This window comes from Oncorhynchus mykiss, chromosome 10, assembly GCF_057628025.1.
Source record: "Oncorhynchus mykiss isolate SJ-2025 chromosome 10, ASM5762802v1, whole genome shotgun sequence".
Lineage (NCBI taxonomy): Eukaryota > Metazoa > Chordata > Actinopteri > Salmoniformes > Salmonidae > Oncorhynchus > Oncorhynchus mykiss.
This window is the reverse complement of record NC_143031.1, coordinates 233,490-254,033: the sequence shown is the minus strand read 5'-3', so window position 1 is coordinate 254,033 and position 20,544 is coordinate 233,490. Positions and strand designations below refer to the sequence as shown.

At 44.7% G+C, this 20,544-nt stretch overlaps 1 protein-coding gene across 10 annotated transcripts in view; it reads left to right on the top strand.

Moving 5' to 3' along the window:
• The window catches only part of LOC110533228 (baculoviral IAP repeat containing 2), an 86,451-nt gene that overhangs the window by 6,003 nt on the left and 59,904 nt on the right, over window positions 1–20,544 (top strand). For 3 of the 10 annotated variants that reach the window (XM_090188733.1, XM_036989430.2, XM_090188740.1), the window contains exons 1-2: window positions 11,602–12,375; window positions 16,310–16,424. The exons of 2 other annotated variants lie outside the window; for them this stretch is intronic. In XM_090188733.1, coding sequence (XP_090044859.1) covers window positions 12,282–12,375; window positions 16,310–16,424 — 209 coding nt within the window. In that variant the 5' untranslated portion in view covers window positions 11,602–12,281. Of the gene's footprint in view, window positions 1–10,451; window positions 10,653–11,601; window positions 12,401–16,309; window positions 16,425–16,827; window positions 16,983–20,544 lie in introns of those variants that run through there. 5 more of the 10 variants (XM_090188737.1, XM_090188734.1, XM_090188735.1 and 2 more) reach the window with 4 other exon arrangements.

Here is a 20,544-nt window from a genome sequence, read left to right as displayed (position 1 = left end):
ATAAACTCTCTTGTTTTTCCAGCTCTTGAAATTCAACTCAACAGACAATTATGTTCATGATCAAAGTGTTCTCTGCAGTAAGAGAGAATATAAACTCTCTTTAGTGTAATAAGGGACTATTTTAATCAATACAAATTCGAACGAAATATATATAAAGTGCATATGAAAAGTAATCTTAGTTACTGTATGCATACAAAATCATTAAATTAAATGCCGTCTTTGTGAATTTGTAAACAAAATAGGCTTTCTCATGGTCTGGTCATATAAGAACAAACTAAGATGATTGAGGTACCTGAGTAGTCTGAAGAATAGTCACCCGAGACTTGTTAGGTAGTCAGTACAACGACAATGAGAATACCATGGCTGAAATCATCAATCTGTTCCTTCTGGTGAGATTTTAGGGAGGATTATGGATTTCTGAAGGTTTTATTTAAAAAAATAATAATAATAATTACCCCCTTTTTCTCCCCAATTCCGTGGTTGTTGTAGTAGCTACTATCTTGTCTCATCGCTACAACTACCGTACGGGCTCGGGAGAGACGAAGGTTGAAAGTCATGCGTCCTCCAATACACAAACCAACCTAGCCGCACTGCTTCTCAACACAGCGCGCATCCAACCCGGAAGCCAGCCGCACCAATGTGTCGGAGGAAACACTGTGCACCTGGCAACCTTGGCTAGCGCGCACTGCGCCCGGCCCGCCACAGGAGTCGCTGGTGCGCGATGAGACAAGGACATCCCTACCGACCAAGCCCTCCCTAACCCGGACGACGCTAGGCCAATTGTGCGTCGCCCCATGGACCTCGCGGCCGGTTATGACAGAGCCTGGGTGCGAACCCAGAGTCTCTGATGGCACAGCTGGTGCTGCAGTACAGCGCCCTTAACCACCCGGGAGGCCCGGATTTCTGAACTGTTGATGAAGCCTCGTTCTCCGACAAAGTAAGCAGCCTTTCCCTCATTCCCTCTTGATCGTTGGCCACAACTTGTTCCTTCTTTCTATGTCCTCTGGGCTGAGATGCTGGGCGAAACGCAGACCATGGCTCTGAAGGAAGGCATTATTCCTAGCAGCTTTCCAGACAGCATCCCTGTAGAATCTGGCAGTGAAGAGGATGATGATACCACTTGGTCTTGAATCGTTTTGCTGTTGCTTCTTGCCGAGGCGATGCACAACGTCGATGGTATCACTAACTTTGTTCTTCTCTGCAGGCATAACTTCTTGGCAGATGCAGATAGCCTCGCGTCACACATCCTCATTCTCGACCTCGGGCACACTGTAGAGTCTCAGGTTCCATCTTCTTGTGTATTGTTCCAGATCAGTGAGACGTCTATGGTATACATTGTTATTCTGTTCCACCTTTTCCACACTCTTCAACTTCAGCCACTCTCATTTTCACTTCCTTCATTTCACCACATGCAAACCCCAGTCTTTTTTAAGCCTTCGATTACTGTGGTGTTTGCGCTGACCATTTTCTCAATGGCGTCAGACCTGGAGTTGATGGGTAAGGAGAGGGTAGCCACAATGTCAGTCCATATTGGGTTTTTTTGGAGGGTGGAGGTTTGCACAGAGTAAAGAGGGGAACTCATAATCTCCAACAGCCCTCGAAAGTGTGAGATTATCCATAGGGCAAGCATAGTTATGGCAGTTGTCTAGTTATCATTGTTTTAGTTTACAATGGGGCTCCTAGTTCCACTCTTCATACCTCTGATACCTCCTTTGTCCCACCTCCCACACATGCGGTGACCTCACCCATTACAACCAGCATGTCCAGAGATACAATCTCTCTTATCATCACACAGTGCCTGGGCTTACCTCCCCTGTACCCGCACCCCACCATACCCCTGTCTGCGCATTATGCCCTGAATATATTCTACCATGCCCAGAAATCTGCTGCTTTTATTCTTTGTCCCCACGCTCTAGGCGACCAGTTTTGATAGCCTTTAGCCGCACCCTCATCCTACTCCTCCTCTGTTCTGCGGGTGATGTGGAGGTAAACCCAGGCCCTGCATGTCCCCAGGCACTTTCATTTGTTAATTTCTGTGATCGAAAAAGCCTTGGTTTCATGTATGTCAACATCAGAAGCCTCCTGCTTTAGCACACTCTGCCAACCCTGATGTCCTTGCTGTGTCTGAATCCTGGCTTAGGAAGGCCACCAAAAATGTTGAGATTTCCATACCCAACTATAACATTTTCTGTCAAGCTAGAACTGCCAAAGGGGGAGAAGTTAGCCTGCAAAGTCCTACAATCTAAGCTAGATGCCCTTATTTGCACGCACTGTATATGGCCAGGTCGCAATTGTAAATGAGAACTTGTTCTCAACTTGCCTACCTGGTTAAATAAAGGTAAAAAAAAAAATATATATATAGATTTTATTTCCTATTGTGTTATTGACTGTACATTTGTTTATTCCATGTGTAACTCTGTTGTTGTTTGTGTCGCACTGCTTTGCTTGATATTGGCCAGGTCGCAGTTGTAAATAAGAACTTGTTCTCAAATTGGCCTACCTGGTTAAATAAAAGGTGAAATAAAAAATAACAGCTGTAATGATTCGATTAAAAAATATATATACGGTATGGCTTTACTTAGATAAAAACTGTGGATGGAAACATGGTTAGTGTTGGTTAGTCCATGTATCCACAGCTCTGTCCATGAATTTGAGAGTGGTTACATTTCTACAGCCCCATCTCTCAGCAGTTTACCAAATCAGTCGGGGAATGTTGCTTGTTATTGTTTGAACTACAGATTGCCGTTTTAATAGACTATAGCCAAGTTCAGGCCTACTGGTTGATTCCCTTGTAATAATTAACTCAAACAGCAGCAGGTGTGGCGGAAGAGAGAAGGTCAAGATGGTGGCTTGAAAATACGCTTTTTACCGAGCAGCGCACCAAACGAGTTTCCAGTCATTCCTATTATTGGTTGTATTAAGAACTTCCCTGTGACTGGAATGAGAAGTGGATAATTTATTTTGGAATGTCCATGCGAAATCGTAACAAAAAGAGTAAGGAAGAAGCTAGCTGTTCTATTGCTAATCAACGAGAGAGGAACGTGCTTATAGACAACTGCCATAACTACGCTTGCCCTTATAGACAACTGCCATAACTACGCTTGCCCTTATAGACAACTGCCATAACTACGCTTGCCCTTATAGACAACTGCCATAACTACGCTTGCCCTTATAGACAACTGCCATAAGTACGCTTGCCCTTATAGACAACTGCCATAACTACGCTTGCCCTTATAGACAACTGCCATAACTACGCTTGCCCTTATAGACAACTGCCATAACTACGCTTGCCCTTATAGACAACTGCCATAACTACGCTTGCCCTTATAGACAACTGCCATAACTACGCTTGCCCTTATAGACAACTGCCATAACTACGCTTGCCCTTATAGACAACTGCCATAAGTACGCTTGCCCTTATAGACAACTGCCATAACTACGCTTGCCCTTATAGACAACTGCCATAACTACGCTTGCCCTTATAGACAACTGCCATAACTACGCTTGCCCTTATAGACAACTGCCATAACTACGCTTGCCCTTATAGACAACTGCCATAAGTACGCTTGCCCTTATAGACAACTGCCATAACTACGCTTGCCCTTATAGACAACTGCCATAACTACGCTTGCCCTTATAGACAACTGCCATAACTACGCTTGCCCTTATAGACAACTGCCATAACTACGCTTGCCCTTATAGACAACTGCCATAACTACGCTTGCCCTTATAGACAACTGCCATAACTACGCTTGCCCTTATAGACAACTGCCATAAGTACGCTTGCCCTTATAGACAACTGCCATAACTACGCTTGCCCTTATAGACAACTGCCATAACTACGCTTGCCCTTATAGACAACTGCCATAACTACGCTTGCCCTTATAGACAACTGCCATAACTACGCCTGCCCTTATAGACAACTGCCATAACTACGCTTGCCCTTATAGACAACTGCCATAACTACGCTTGCCCTTATAGACAACTGCCATAACTACGCTTGCCCTTATAGACAACTGCCATAACTACGCCTGCCCTTATAGACAACTGCCATAACTACGCTTGCCCTTATAGACAACTGCCATAACTACGCTTGCCCTTATAGACAACTGCCATAACTACGCTTGCCCTTATAGACAACTGCCATAACTACGCCTGCCCTTATAGACAACTGCCATAACTACGCCTGCCCTTATAGACAACTGCCATAACTACGCTTGCCCTTATAGACAACTGCCATAACTACGCCTGCCCTTATAGACAACTGCCATAACTACGCTTGCCCTTATAGACAACTGCCATAACTACGCTTGCCCTTATAGACAACTGCCATAACTACGCTTGCCCTTATAGACAACTGCCATAACTACGCTTGCCCTTATAGACAACTGCCATAACTACGCCTGCCCTTATAGACAACTGCCATAACTACGCCTGCCCTTATAGACAACTGCCATAACTACGCTTGCCCTTATAGACAACTGCCATAACTACGCTTGCCCTTATAGACAACTGCCATAACTACGCTTGCCCTTATAGACAACTGCCATAACTACGCTTGCCCTTATAGACAACTGCCATAACTACGCCTGCCCTTATAGACAACTGCCATAACTACGCTTGCCCTTATAGACAACTGCCATAACTACGCTTGCCCTTATAGACAACTGCCATAACTACGCCTGCCCTTATAGACAACTGCCATAACTACGCTTGCCCTTATAGACAACTGCCATAACTACGCTTGCCCTTATAGACAACTGCCATAACTACGCTTGCCCTTATAGACAACTGCCATAACTACGCTTGCCCTTATAGACAACTGCCATAACTACGCCTGCCCTTATAGACAACTGCCATAACTACGCTTGCCCTTATAGACAACTGCCATAACTACGCTTGCCCTTATAGACAACTGCCATAACTACGCTTGCCCTTATAGACAACTGCCATAACTACGCCTGCCCTTATAGACAACTGCCATAACTACGCCTGCCCTTATAGACAACTGCCATAACTACGCTTGCCCTTATAGACAACTGCCATAACTACGCTTGCCCTTATAGACAACTGCCATAACTACGCCTGCCCTTATAGACAACTGCCATAACTACGCTTGCCCTTATATTTATTTTATTTCACCTTTATTTAACCAGGTTGGCTAGTTGAGAACAAGTTCTCATTTACAACTGCGACCTGGCCAAGATAAAGCATAGTGTGAACAGACAACACAGAGTTACACATGGAGTAAAAAATAATAAAGTCAATAACACAGTAGAAAAATAAAAAAAATAAAAAAATAGTCTATAAACATTGTGTGCAAAAGGCATGAGGAGGTAGGCGAATAATTACAATTCAGCAGATTAACACTGGAGTGATAAATGATCAGATGGTCATGTACAGGTAGAGATACTGGTGTGCAAAAGAGCAGAAAAGTAAATAAATGAAAACAGTATGGGGATGAGGTAGGTAAATTGGGTGGGCTATTTACCGATGGACTATGTACAGCTGCAGCGATCGGTTAGCTGCTCAGATAGCAGATGTTTGAAGTTGGTGAGGGAGATAAAAGTCTCCAACTTCAACGATTTTTGCAATTCGTTACAGTCATTGGCAGCAGAGGACTGGAAGGAAATGCAGCCAAATGAGGTGTTGGCTTTAGGGATGATCAGTGAGACACCTGCTGGAGCGCGTGCTATGGGTGTGTGTTGCCATCGTGACCAGTGAACTGAGATAAAGCGGAGCTTTACCTAGCCTAGCATAGACTTGTAGATGACCTGGAGCCAGTGGGTCTGGCGACGAATATGTAGCGAGGGCCAGCCGACTAGAGCATACAGGTCGCAGTGGTGGGTGGTATAAGGTGCTTTAGTAACAAAACGGATGGCACTGTGAAACTGCATCCAGTTTGCTGAGTAGAGTATTGGAAGCTATTTTGTAGATGACATCGCCGAAGTCAAGGATCGGTAGGATGGTCAGTTCTACGAGGGTATGTTTGGCAGCATGTTTGTTGTGAAATAGGAAGCCAATTCTAGATTTAATTTTGGATTGGAGATGCTTAATGTGAGTCTGGAAAGATAGTTTACAGTCTAACCAGACACCTAGGTATTTGTTATTGTCCACAAATTCTAAGTCAGAACTGTCCAGAGTAGTGATGCTGGACGGGCAGGCAGGTGCGGGCAGCGATCGGTTGTAGAGCATGCATTTAGTTTTATTTACATTTAAGAGCAGTTGGAGGCCACGGAAGGAGAGTTGTATTTTTTTGATATATGTTTTTACCTTTATTTAACTAGGCAAGTCAGTTAAGAACAAATTCTTATTTTCCATGACAGCCTAGGAACAGTGGGTTGACTGCCTGTTCAGGGGCAGAACGACAGATTTGTACCTTGTCAGCTCAGGATTTGAACTTGCAACCTTTTGGTTACTAGTCCAACGCTCTAACCACTAGGCTACCCTTGAAGCTCGTCTGGAGGTTTGTTAAGTGTCCAAAGAAGGGCCAGAAGTATACAGACTGGTATCGTCTGCATAGAGGTGGATCAGAGAATCACCAGCAGCGAGAGCGACATCATTGATATATATATATGCAGAGAAGAGAGTCAGCCCGAGAATTGAACCCTGTGGTACCCCCATAGAGACTGCCAGAGGTCCGGACAACGGGCCCTCAAATTTGACACTGAACTCTGTCTGAGAAGTAGTTGGTGAACCAGACGAGGCAGTTGTTTGAGAAACCAAGGCTGTTTAGTTTGCCGATAAGAATGTGGTGATTGACAGAGTCGAAAGCCTTGGCCAGGTTGATGAAGACGGCAGCACAATATTGTCTTTTATCGATGGCGGTTATAATATCGTTTAGGACCTTGAGCGTGGCTGAGCTGCACCCATGACCAGCCTGGAAACCAGATTGCATATCAGAGAAGGTACGGTGGAAATCGAAATGGTCAGTGATCTGTTTGTTAACTTTGCTTTAAAAGACTTTAGATTGTCAGGGTTGGATAGATATAGGTCTGTAACAGTTTGGGTCCAGGGTGTCTCCCCCTTTGAAGAGGGGGATGACCGCAGATGCCTTCCAATCTTTAGAGATCTTAGATGATATGAAAGAGAGGTTGAACAGGCCAGTAATAGGGGTTGCAACAATTTCGGTGGATAATTTTAGAAAGAGCGGGTCCAGATTGTCTACCCAAGCTGATTTGTACGGGTCCAGATTTTGTAATTCTTTCAGAACATCAGCTATCTGGATTTTGGGTGAAGGAGAAATGGGGGAGGTTTGGGCAAGTTGCTGTGGGGGGTGCAGGGCTGTTGACCAGAGTAGGGGTAGCCAGGTGGAAAGCATGGCCAGCTGTAGAAAAATCCTTATTGAAATTCTCGATTATCGTGAATTTATCGGTGGTGACAGTGTTTCCTAGTCTTAGTGCAGTGGGCAGCTGGGAGGAGGTGCTCTTATTGTCCATGGACTTTATAATGTCCCAGAATTTTTTTGAAGTTTGTGCTGCAGGATGCAAATTTATGTTTGAAAAAGCTAGCCTTTGCTTTCCTGACTGCCTGTGTATATTGGTTCCTAAATTCCTTGAAAAGTTGCATATCGCTGGGGCTATTCGATGCTAATGCAGTACGCCACAAGATGTGTTTGTGCTGGTCAATGGCAGACAGGACTGGAGGGAACCAAGGGCTATATCTGTTCCTGGTTCAACATTTTTTGAATGGGGCATGTTTATTTAAGATGGTGAGGAAAGCACTTTTGAAGAGCAATCAGGCATCCTCTGCTGACGGAATTAGGCCAATGTCATTCCAAGATACCCAGGTTGATTAGAAAGGCCTGCTCGCTGAAGTGTTTTAGGGAGCGTTTGACAGTGATGAGGGGTGATTGTTTGACCGTAGACCCATTACGGATGCAGGCAGTGATCGCTGAGATCCTGGTTGAAGATAGCGGAGGTGTATTTAGAGGGCAGGTTGGTTAGGATGATGTCTATGAGGGTGCCCGTGTTTACAGATTTGGAGTTGTACCTGGTAGGTCCATTGGTAATTTGTGTGAGATTGAGGGCATCTAGTGGAGATTGAAGGACGGCCGGGGTGTTAAGCATGTCCCAGTTTAGGTCACTTAACAGTACGAGCTCTGAAGATAGATGGGGGGCATTCAATTCACATATGGTGTCCAAGGCACAGCTGGGTGCAGAAGGTGGTCTATAGCATGCGGCAACGGTGAAGTGGATTTTTAGAAGTAGAAGCTCAAATTGTTTGGGCACAGACCTGGATAGTATGACAGAACTCTGCAGGCTGTCTCTGCAGTAGATTGCAACTCCGCCCCCCTTGGCAGTTCTATCTTGTCGGAAAGTGTTGTAATTGGGGATGGAAATTTCAGGATTTTTGCCGGCCATCCTAAGCCAGGATTCAAACACGACTAGGACATCCGGGTTGGCAGAGTGTGCTTATGCAATGAGTAAAACAAAGTTAGGGAGGAGGCTTCTAATGTTAACATGCATGAAACCAAGGCTTTTACGGTTACAGAAGTCAACAAATGAGAGCGCATGGGGAATAGGAGTGGAGTTAGGCACTGCAGGGCCTGGATTCACCTCTACATCACCAGAGGAACAAAGGAGGAGTAGGATAAGGGTACGGCTAAAGGCTATAAGAACTGGTCATCTAGTGCGTTCGGAACAGAGAATAAAAGGAACAGGTTTCTGGGCATGGAAAAAATAAATTCAAGGTATAATGTACAGACAAGGGTATGGTAGGATGTGAATACAGTGGAGGTAAACCTGGCGTTGAGTGACGATGAGAGAGATATTGTCTCTAGAGGCATCGTTTAAACCAGGTGAAGTCACTGCATGTGTGAGAGGTGAAACAAAAGTGCTAGCTAAGGCATATTGAGCAGGGCTGGAGTCTCTACAGTGAAATAAGACAATAATCACTAACCAAAAGTTATGGACAAGGCATATTGACATTAGGGAGAGGCATATGTAGCCAAGTGATCATAGGGACCAGTGAGTAGCTTGGCGACCTGGAGACACGGCAATTCAGACAGCTAGCAGACGGGCCTTAGGGGGGACGTTGCGTCAGAAGAAGTCTGTTGTAGCCACCTCGGACGGTTACGTCGGCAGACCAGTTGTGTTGGATCAGCAGGGCTCCGTGTAGGCAGTAAAAGTGTCCAGGCCAATTGGCAAAATAGGTATTGTAGCCCAAGAAATTGGCTGATGATCCTCTTCAGCAAGCAGTCCGATATGCTCTAGACAGCTAGCGGGCCGCGGCTAGTAGGCTAGCGAATAGGCCTTCAGGGGACTTCGCGACGGCGGAGCCTGTTGACATCCCTCGGGCGGGTTATGTCGGTAGACCAGTCGTGGTAGAATCGGCGGGGCAGCTAGCTAGCTGTGATGATCCAGGTGAAAAGGTTCAGAGCTTGCAGTAGGAAACCAGAGATGGAGAAAGAGCAGTCCGGTATGTTCTGGGTCGAAGCGCGCTGTGCAGACTGGAAGGAGTTGATCAGGCTAAGGTCAGCTGATGACCGCTAGCCGTGGCTAACTGACTATTAGCTAGTAGCTAGTCAGCTGGCTAGCTTCTGTTGGCGGTTCCGGTTCTAAAGTATTAAAAATAGCAGATCCGTACCACATTGGGTGAGGCGAGTTGCAGGAGAGTATGTTGAAATTGAGGTAAAAATATTAAAAAATATATATACAAAGGAAAAAGGAAGGGGGGAAAAAATATGTAAACACGGGACAAGATGAAGACAAAGACGTCTGAACTGCTACGCCATCTTGGAAGTCAGCTGTAATGGAAACAGGAAGTTTCGGGACAATTGTATAAAAACGCCTTTTATGCACAAATAGATGTGATGGTTACTGTATCGCTAACTAAATTTGGAGTTACGTGATGATATGTTGTGTGGTCCTCCCAGTATGACTCAAGAAATGATGCAGTTTATTAGTCAACAGGTGAAATAAATTATGAACTTCACAGGGTGGTGAATGTGCCTTATTCTGGTGACATGATGATCGATGTTTGACTGTTCTTGACAAATATAAATATTGTTCTTTAATCAATATTAATGTCATCATGTAGACTAACCTACCCGCACCTTATCTGTGAGCTGTTGGCTTGAGCGCACGTATCCAGACCAGAGTAGACATATTTGCTATTTAGTTTGTGACAAAGCTATCAGGATTTAAGCAAAAGTACATTTGGTGTGCACTATGTAATCACTCCAAGCTTTTTAAAATATCCGCTTGAAGAACTGTCACCAATTGGAAACCTAGTTTATGATATCCATGTTGTTGAAGCTATACAGTATTTGTGTACATATAAAACAAGTTTATATTTTGGGTTCTGATGAAGTATGATAGTTGAACTAAGCTCATGAGGCATCTATAAATTATGAATCAATGAGTATGTATCGTTCATGTAGAAGTTTAGAAATGGATGTAGAAACTGCAGATTGCCCCTTTTTAATGTGACTTTTCTCTCTCCTACAGGTGTCATCAGTGTCCGTGAAGGAGGACAACCTTTTATTCCCCTCAGACATACATCTTTATTTCCTTATACCTGGTTAATCTCTTCTGTCATGGAGACCTAAAGTCCCCCAGGAGGGATGTTCCAATCGGGGGGAGAGGGCTGACCCGCCATGCCCAGGGGGGTGTGTGTGTGTGTGTGTGTGTGTGTGTGGGGATGAGCAGGTGAGCGTGCGTTTTTGTTCATATTCATCTTGTTTTACATTAACACCAAACCCCATATCTCAGCCCCATTATACACAGCCATGTGTTTAGAGTGGTGTCGGTTGGAGACGGGGAGAGACCAGGGTACAGGGAAGAAACCGTGAGACCAGGGGACAGAGATGTGTAGGTGAGACCAGGAGAGAGACGGTGAGAACAGGGGACAGAGGTGTGTAATACGGAACCCAAAACCGGCTGCACGCGTGCGCCATCGTGCATAAATGTATTTTGTCCCCCCACACCAAACGCGATCACGACACGCAGGTTAAAATATCAAAACAAACTCTGAACCAATTACATTTAATTTGGGGACAGGTCGAATAGCATTAAACATGTATGGCAATTTAGCTAGCTAGCTTGAATTTGACGGCTAATTTGTCCTATTTAGCTGGCTTGCTGTTGCTAGCTAATTTGTCCTGGGATATAAACACTGAGTTGTGCATTTCAGGTAAAATAAACAAGGTCCTCTACTCCGACAATTAATCTGAATCGTTTCTAGTCATCTCCTCCTTCCAGGCTTTTTCACCCTTAAACTTATATGGTGATTGGCATCTAAACTTTCATTGTATTACCACAACGACCAGCAACAAAGTTTGTCTTTCAATCACCCACGTGGGTATAACCAATGAGGAGATTCACGTGGGTACCTGCTTCTATTAACCAATGAGGAGATGGGAGAGGCAGGACTTGCAGCGTGATCTGCGTCAGAAATAGGAATGACTTCTATTTTAGCCCTTGGCAACGCATATGCTGGTGAGCAGTGTGGGTGCAATATTTGAATAACATAGATCCCTACATTTATTTTGCAACGCTCGCGCACGCAATACGAGCGGTGTAGTCAGGGTATAAGGGAGACCAGGAGACGGTGAGACCAGGGGACAGAGGTGTGTAAGGGAGACCAGGCAACGGGAGAGATGGTGAAGACCAGGGGAGAGACGGTGACACCAGGGGACAGGGAGGAAACGGGGCTTTAGTTCATGAGTGAGGTTCTAGCAGTCTGTGAAACCAGTCTACAGGGAAGAGGTGAATCGTTGTGGAGTCCATCAGGAGGGGACAGAGTGGTGTGGCCTACTCTGGTGGTATCAGACAGACGGTACTTTGTAGCTCCGTTAGTAGAGCTTGGTGCTTGCAACAATAGTGGGTTCGATCCCCGGGTGCACCCGTATATAAAACGTCTCTTCGGATAAAAGCGTTTGCTAAATGGCATTTGTTCTTCTATCACAGACAGACAGCACCATCTAATCATGTTCTGTTTCTCTGTAGCTTTGTATTCTTAGCAGAAAAGCCTGCTGGGACACGTTAGGCAAATCACTTTTTTCAGCTCACGTGTGTGTGTGTGTGTGTGTGTGCGTGTGCGTGTGTGCGCGTTTATTCCCCCTGCCCTGGGTTACTCATCCCTCTCTCCCTGAGGAGAATGGTCCTTCCTTTTATCTAATTCTACAAACTCTAGAATTATATTAAGAATCCAGAACTTAATCTAAAAACTCGATCTAGAGGCTATATCGAGACTCTATAATCCATATATCTAGACTCTCTAACCCATATATATAGACTCTATAACCTGTATATCTAGCCTGTCTAACCGGTCTGTGAATGGACACCCTGGTTCAGCTCCAGAACAGCCCGTTCCTCATGGGTCTCTGTCGGAACGGAGCTCCAGTAGACCTGCAGTATGACAATTCTTCAGGTGCACAGACCTTAATATGCACATGGTACACAACTTACACACGCCATGTACATGTTATACACATCCTGCAGTATGGCAACTATTCAGGTACACCTTAAGACAGGTTAAAGAAGGAATTTTAAGCCTTGAGACAGTTGAGACATGGATTGTGTATGTGCTCCATTCAGAAGGTGAACGGGCAAGACACAAGCTTTAATTGTCTTTGAACGTTGTATGGTAGTAGGTGCCTGGCTGCTGGGTTTTTCACGCTCAACAGTTTTCCCGTGTGTACCAAGAATGGTCCCCTGTGGAATGCTTTTGACACCTTGAAGACTCCATGCCCCGACAAATTGAGGCTGTTCTGAGGGCAAAAGAGGGTTGCAACTCAATATTATCAAGTCATATTAGGAAGGGGTCCTTAATGTTTGGTATAGTCAGTGTATATACACACACACACCTTAAACTTACAACTGATATGCGTTATATACACACACACACTTTACACCTGATACACATTATATGCACACACACACACACACTTTACACCTGATACGTATTATATACACACACACACACACTTTACACCTGATACACATTATATACACACTTTACACCTGATACGCATTATATACACACACACACACACACACACACACACACTTTACACCTGATACGCATTATATACACACACACACTTTACACCTGATACACATTATACACACACTTTACACCTGATACACATTATATACACACACTTTACACCTGATACGTATTATATACACACACACACACTTTACACCTGATACACATTATACACACACTTTACACCTGATACACATTATATACACACTTTACACCTGATACGCATTATATACACACACACACACTTTACACCTGATACACATTATACACACACTTTACACCTGATACACATTATATACACACACTTTACACCTGATACGCATTATATACACACACACACACACTTTACACCTGATACGCATTATATACACACACACACTTTACACCTGATACGCATTATATACACACACACACTTTACACCTGATACGCATTATATACACACACTTTACACCTGAAACACATTATACACACACTTTACACCTGATACACATTATATACACACACTTTACACCTGATACACATTATATACACGCACTTTACACCTGATACACATTATATACACACACTTTACACCTGATACACATTATATACACACTTTACACCTGATACACATTATACACACACTTTACACCTGATACACATTATATACACGCACACACACACACACACACACTTTACACCTGATACGCATTATATAAATGCACACACACACACTTTACACCTGATATGCATTATATACACACACACACTTTACACCTGATACGCATTATATAAATGCACACACACTTTACACCTGATACGCATTATATAAATGCACACACACTTTACACCTGATACGCATTATATAAATGCACACACACTTTACACCTGATACGCATTATATAAATGCACACACACTTTACACCTGATACGCATTATATAAATGCACACACACTTTACACCTGATACGCATTATATAAATGCACACACACTTTACACCTGATACGCATTATATAAATGCACACACACTTTACACCTGATACGCATTATATAAATGCACACACACTTTACACCTGATACGCATTATATAAATGCACACACACTTTACACCTGATACGCATTATATACACACACACACACACACACACACACACTTTACACCTGATATGCATTATATACACACACACACTTTACACCTGATACGCATTATATAAATGCACACACACTTTACACCTGATACGCATTATATAAATGCACACACACTTTACACCTGATACGCATTATATAAATGCACACACACTTTACACCTGATACGCATTATATAAATGCACACACACTTTACACCTGATACGCATTATATACACACACACACACACACACACTTTACACCTGATACGCATTATATAAATGCACACACACACACTTTACACCTGATATGCATTATATACACACACACACTTTACACCTGATACGCATTATATACACACACACACTTTACACCTGATACGCATTATATACACACACACACACACTTTACACCTGATACGCATTATACACACACACACACACACACACACACACACACACACACTTTACACCTGATACGCATTATATACACACACACACACACACACTTTACACCTGATATGCATTATATACACACACACACACTTTACACCTGATACGCATTATATACACACACACACACACACACTTTACACCTGATATGCATTATATACACACACACACACTTTACACCTGATACGCATTATATAAATGCACACACACACACTTTACACCTGATACGCATTATATAAATGCACACACACACACTTTACACCTGATACGCATTATATACACACACACACACACTTTACACCTGATACGCATTATACACACACACACACACACACACACACACACACACTTTACACCTGATACGCATTATATACACACACACACACACACACACACACACACACACACACTTTACACCTGATACGCATTATATACACACACACTTTACACCTGATACGCATTATATAAATGCACACACACACACTTTACACCTGATATGCATTATATACACACACACACTTTACACCTGATACGCATTATATAAATGCACACACACACACACTTTACACCTGATACGCATTATATAAATGCACACACACACACTTTACACCTGATATGCATTATATACACACACACACACTTTACATCTGATACGCATTATATACACACACACACACACACACTTTACACCTGATACGCATTATATACACACACACTTTACACCTGATACGCATTATATCTATATATATACACACACACACACACACACACACACTTTACACCTGATACGCATTATATACACACACTTTACACCTCATATGCATTATACACACACCCTTTACACCTCATACGCATTATACAGTGCATTCGGAAAGTATCCCGATCCCTTGTCTATAAAAATAAAAATATATTTATTTATTTGGTTCTAACCGCCGTGTCTTTTGTGAGACGCAGAGTAGGTGAACGGATGATCTCCGCATGTGTGGTTCTCACCGTGAAGCATGGAGGAGGAGGTGTGATGGTGTGGGGTTGCTTTGCTGGTGACACTGTCTGTGATTTATTTTAGAATTCAATGCACACTTAACCAGCATTGCTACCACAGCATTCTGCAGCAATACGCCATCCCATCTGGTTTGGACTTAGTGGGACAATCATTTGCTTTTCAACAGGGCAATCACCCAACACACCTCCAGGCTTTGTAAGGGCTATTTGATCAAGAAGGAGAGTGATGGAGTGTTGCGTCAGATGACCTGGCCGCCACAATCCCCCGACCTCATCCCAATTGAGATGGTTTGGGATGAGTTGGCCCGCAGAGTGAAGGAAAAGCAGCCAACAAGTGTTCAGCATATGTGTGAACTCATTCAAGACTGTTGGAAAATTATTCCAGGTGAAGCTGGTTGACAATGTCAAGAGTGGGCAAACCTGTTATCAAGGCAAAGGGTGGCTACTTTGAAGAATCTAAAATCTATTTTGATTTGTTTAACACTTTTTTGGTTGCTACATGATTCCATATGTGTTATTTCATAGTTTTGATGTCTTCACTATTATTCTACAATAATAGAAAATAGTCAAAATAAAGAAAAACCCTTGAATGAGTAGGTGTCCAAACTTTTGACTGATACAAACACTTTACACACACTACCTCAAAGTAGTGTACACATTTAAAGCATTTTGCTCTCTAAGTATTGTTAGAAAGTGCAATAGCGATAATGTTGTTATTAATAACCATTGTAAAGTTAGTTTTTTTCCCCTCAGAACTGTTCCGTATCTCCACCTTCGCCCGGTTTCCGTCATTGGGGGTAACGGAGCGCAGTTTGGCGAGGGCAGGGTGGTTCTATACTGGCGTTGGAGACCGGGTGCAGTGTTTCAGGTGGGTGATGGTTCTATACTGGTGTTGGTTCTATACTGGTGTTGGTTCTATACTGGTGTTGGTTCTATACTGGTGTTGGAGACAGGGTGCAGTGTTTCAGGTGGGTGATGGTTCTATACTGGTGTTGGAGACAGGGTGCAGTGTTTCAGGTGGGTGGTGGTTCTATACTGGTGTTGGAGACAGGGTGCAGTGTTTCAGGTGGGTGGTGGTTCTATACTGGTGTTGGAGACAGGGTGCAGTGTTTCAGGTAGGTGATGGTTCTATACTGGTGTTGGTTCTATACTGGTGTTGGAGACAGGGTGCAGTGTTTCAGGTGGGTGATGGTTCTATACTGGTGTTGGAGACAGGGTGCAGTGTTTCAGGTGGGTGATGGTTCTATACTGGTGTTGGAGACCGGGTGCAGTGTTTCAGGTGGGTGATGGTTCTATACTGGTGTTGGAGACAGGGTGCAGTGTTTCAGGTGGGTGACGGTTCTATACTGGTGTTGGAGACAGGGTGCAGTGTTTCAGGTGGGTGTTGGTTCTATACTGGCGTTGGAGACCGGGTGCAGTGTTTCAGGTGGGTGATGGTTCTATACTGGTGTTGGAGACAGGGTGCAGTGTTTCAGGTGGGTGATGGTTCTATACTGGTGTTGGAGACAGGGTGCAGTGTTTCAGGTAGGTGATGGTTCTATACTGGTGTTGGTTCTATACTGGTGTTGGAGACAGGGTGCAGTGTTTCAGGTAGGTGATGGTTCTATACTGGTGTTGGTTCTATACTGGTGTTGGAGACAGGGTGCAGTGTTTCAGGTAGGTGATGGTTCTATACTGGTGTTGGTTCTATACTGGTGTTGGAGACAGGGTGCAGTGTTTCAGGTGGGTGATGGTTCTATACTGGTGTTGGAGACAGGGTGCAGTGTTTCAGGTGGGTGATGGTTCTATACTGGTGTTGGAGACAGGGTGCAGTGTTTCAGGTGGGTGATGGTTCTATACTGGTGTTGGAGACCGGGTGCAGTGTTTCAGGTGGGTGATGGTTCTATACTGGTGTTGGAGACAGGGTGCAGTGTTTCAGGTGGGTGATGGTTCTATACTGGTGTTGGAGACAGGGTGCAGTGTTTCAGGTGGGTGATGGTTCTATACTGGTGTTGGAGACAGGGTGCAGTGTTTCAGGTGGGTGATGGTTCTATACTGGTGTTGGAGACAGGGTGCAGTGTTTCAGGTGGGTGATGGTTCTATACTGGTGTTGGAGACAGGGTGCAGTGTTTCAGGTGGGTGACGGTTCTATACTGGTGTTGGAGACAGGGTGCAGTGTTTCAGGTGGGTGATGGTTCTATACTGGTGTTGGTTCTATACTGGTGTTGGAGACAGGGTGCAGTGTTTCAGGTAGGTGATGGTTCTATACTGGCGTTGGTTCTATACTGGTGTTGGAGACAGGGTGCAGTGTTTCAGGTGGGTGATGGTTCTATACTGGTGTTGGAGACAGGGTGCAGTGTTTCAGGTGGGTGTTGGTTCTATACTGGTGTTGGAGACAGGGTGCAGTGTTTCAGGTGGGTGATGGTTCTATACTGGTGTTGGAGACAGGGTGCAGTGTTTCAGGTGGGTGATGGTTCTATACTGGTGTTGGAGACAGGGTGCAGTGTTTCAGGTGGGTGATGGTTCTATACTGGTGTTGGAGACCGGGTGCAGTGTTTCAGGTGGGTGACGGTTCTATACTGGTGTTGGTTCTATACTGGTGTTGGAGACCGGGTGCAGTGTTTCAGGTGGGTGATGGTTCTATACTGGTGTTGGTTCTATACTGGTGTTGGAGACAGGGTGCAGTGTATCAGGTAGGTGACGGTTCTATACTGGTGTTGGAGACAGGGTGCAGTGTTTCAGGTGGGTGACGGTTCTATACTGGTGTTGGTTCTATACTGGTGTTGGAGACAGGGTGCAGTGTTTCAGGTGGGTGACGGTTCTATACTGGTGTTGGTTCTATACTGGTGTTGGAGACAGGGTGCAGTGTTTCAGGTGGGTGACGGTTCTATACTGGTGTTGGTTCTATACTGGTGTTGGAGACAGGGTGCAGTGTTTCAGGTAGGTGACGGTTCTATACTGGTGTTGGAGACAGGGTGCAGTGTTTCAGGTGGGTGATGGTTCTATACTGATGTTGGAGACAGGGTGCAGTGTTTCAGGTAGGTGATGGTTCTATACTGGTGTTGGTTCTATACTGGTGTTGGTTCTATACTGGTGTTGGAGACAGGGTGCAGTGTTTCAGGTGGGTGATGGTTCTATACTGGTGTTGGAGACAGGGTGCAGTGTTTCAGGTGGGTGATGGTTCTATACTGGTGTTGGAGACAGGGTGCAGTGTTTCAGGTGGGTGTTGGTTCTATACTGGTGTTGGTTCTATACTGGTGTTGGAGACAGGGTGCAGTGTTTCAGGTGGGTGATGGTTCTATACTGGTGTTGGAGACAAGTTGCAGTGTTTCACATCAAATTGTATTTGTCACATGCACTGAATACAACAGGTGTAGACCTCACAGTGAAACGCTTACTTACAAGACCTTAACCAACAATGTAGTTTTAAGAACAATTTAAACAAATGGAAAATTACATGTTTTTTTTTAATTAAAAGGTAGGTTCTATACTGGTGTTGAAATAGGTTCAATTAAGAAAAACTTAGCTAGCTTAGATAATTAGCTGGCATTGATTTGATTTTGCAGAGACATGTTTTTTTGGAGCGTCTGATGACATAATGCTAATATTGTGATGAACATTTCTCTGGTCCCTACTGTTGCAGTCATGACGCAAGTGGCGCTATGCTGTCAAATCCTCCCACGTACTTCAACCAGCTGTTTTTAGCAACTGGTAGTTTTTAATTTGGTTGGCATATTGGCAGGTTTGCTAGCATCTAACTACACTGAATGCTGTTGAAACGCTGAAAGCTGAACGAGAGACCTCGGTTTATTGTTTCATAAAGCTGACAGTGTTTTTATATACTTTTTTGTTGGATCCTGCGGCTCTGTTGGGCTTAGTTGCTGTGAGCGCTGCTGTCTGTCCCGGGATCCTTCAGCTCTGTTGTGCTTAGTTGCTGTGAGCGCTGCTGTCTCTCCTGGGATCCTTCAGCTCTGTTGTGCTTAGTTGCTGTGAGCGCTGCTGTCTGTCCCAGGATCATGTAGCTCTGTTGGGCTTAGTTGCTGTGAGCGCTGCTGTCTGTCCCGGGATCCTGCCAGATTCTGCACATGGAAGCCCAGCTAGCCTATTTGGCTCGGCGGTCTCAAATGCAGGTCGCTATCGAACGTTTCCAGCACTGCAGGAGCTGTTTGCTTTGTTCCAGGACAAGGTGGACCGCGCTGACTTTCAATGTAGCAACTGCTTGCTTGCGGAGGACTATAGGGTGGTGAAGTGGCTACTCTTAGCAAGCATGTAGCAAACCTACACTAGCTACTGGGGAGTCCACGCCCGCCTACTTTTTCTTCCACCCCAGTAGCCGGATTCCACTCTGGTCTGGAAGTGTCGCCAGCGTGTCGGCTCTCCACAGCTGACTGGCCGGTGCTGAGCAGGGTTCCATCCCCGACGGGTTCTTCCCCTTCCCTGGAGAACGGCGCTGTCCTCGACCCAACCAACCAGCCATGGAGATGCGTCACTCGCAGTGGAAGTCGAAGAAAGTGTCCTCTGGCAACAGGGGTGTGCTTGGAGATGTTGAGCCCGGACCTGACACAGACCATAAACGGCTTTGCCGCCCTGGGGGCTTCCCATTCAAGATCTGATCCGGAGGTACCTGCGTCTTCATCTTCGTCCTCTGTTCTGTCCCTCTCCGGTGGCTTCTACCTCGGGTTCAGATTCTCGGAGCTCCCACCCTCATCAGACCGTGAGGTTGCCTGAGAGACCTGTCGATTCAACATCACCAGCTGTCATCATAGGCAGCTCTATGGTGAACAACATCTCGGTCTCCAAAGCAAAAACCCTGTTACCCATGAGCACGAATACAGGACATAACAAGGCTGCTTCTGACTGTTCTACCCAGGAGCACGAGTACAGGACATAACGAGGCTGCTTCAGACTGTTCTACACAGGAGCACGAGTACAGGACATAACAAGGCTGCTTCTGACTGTTCTACCACAGATGCCGGGAGCTGACACTGTCGTAGTCCGTGTGGGGTCAA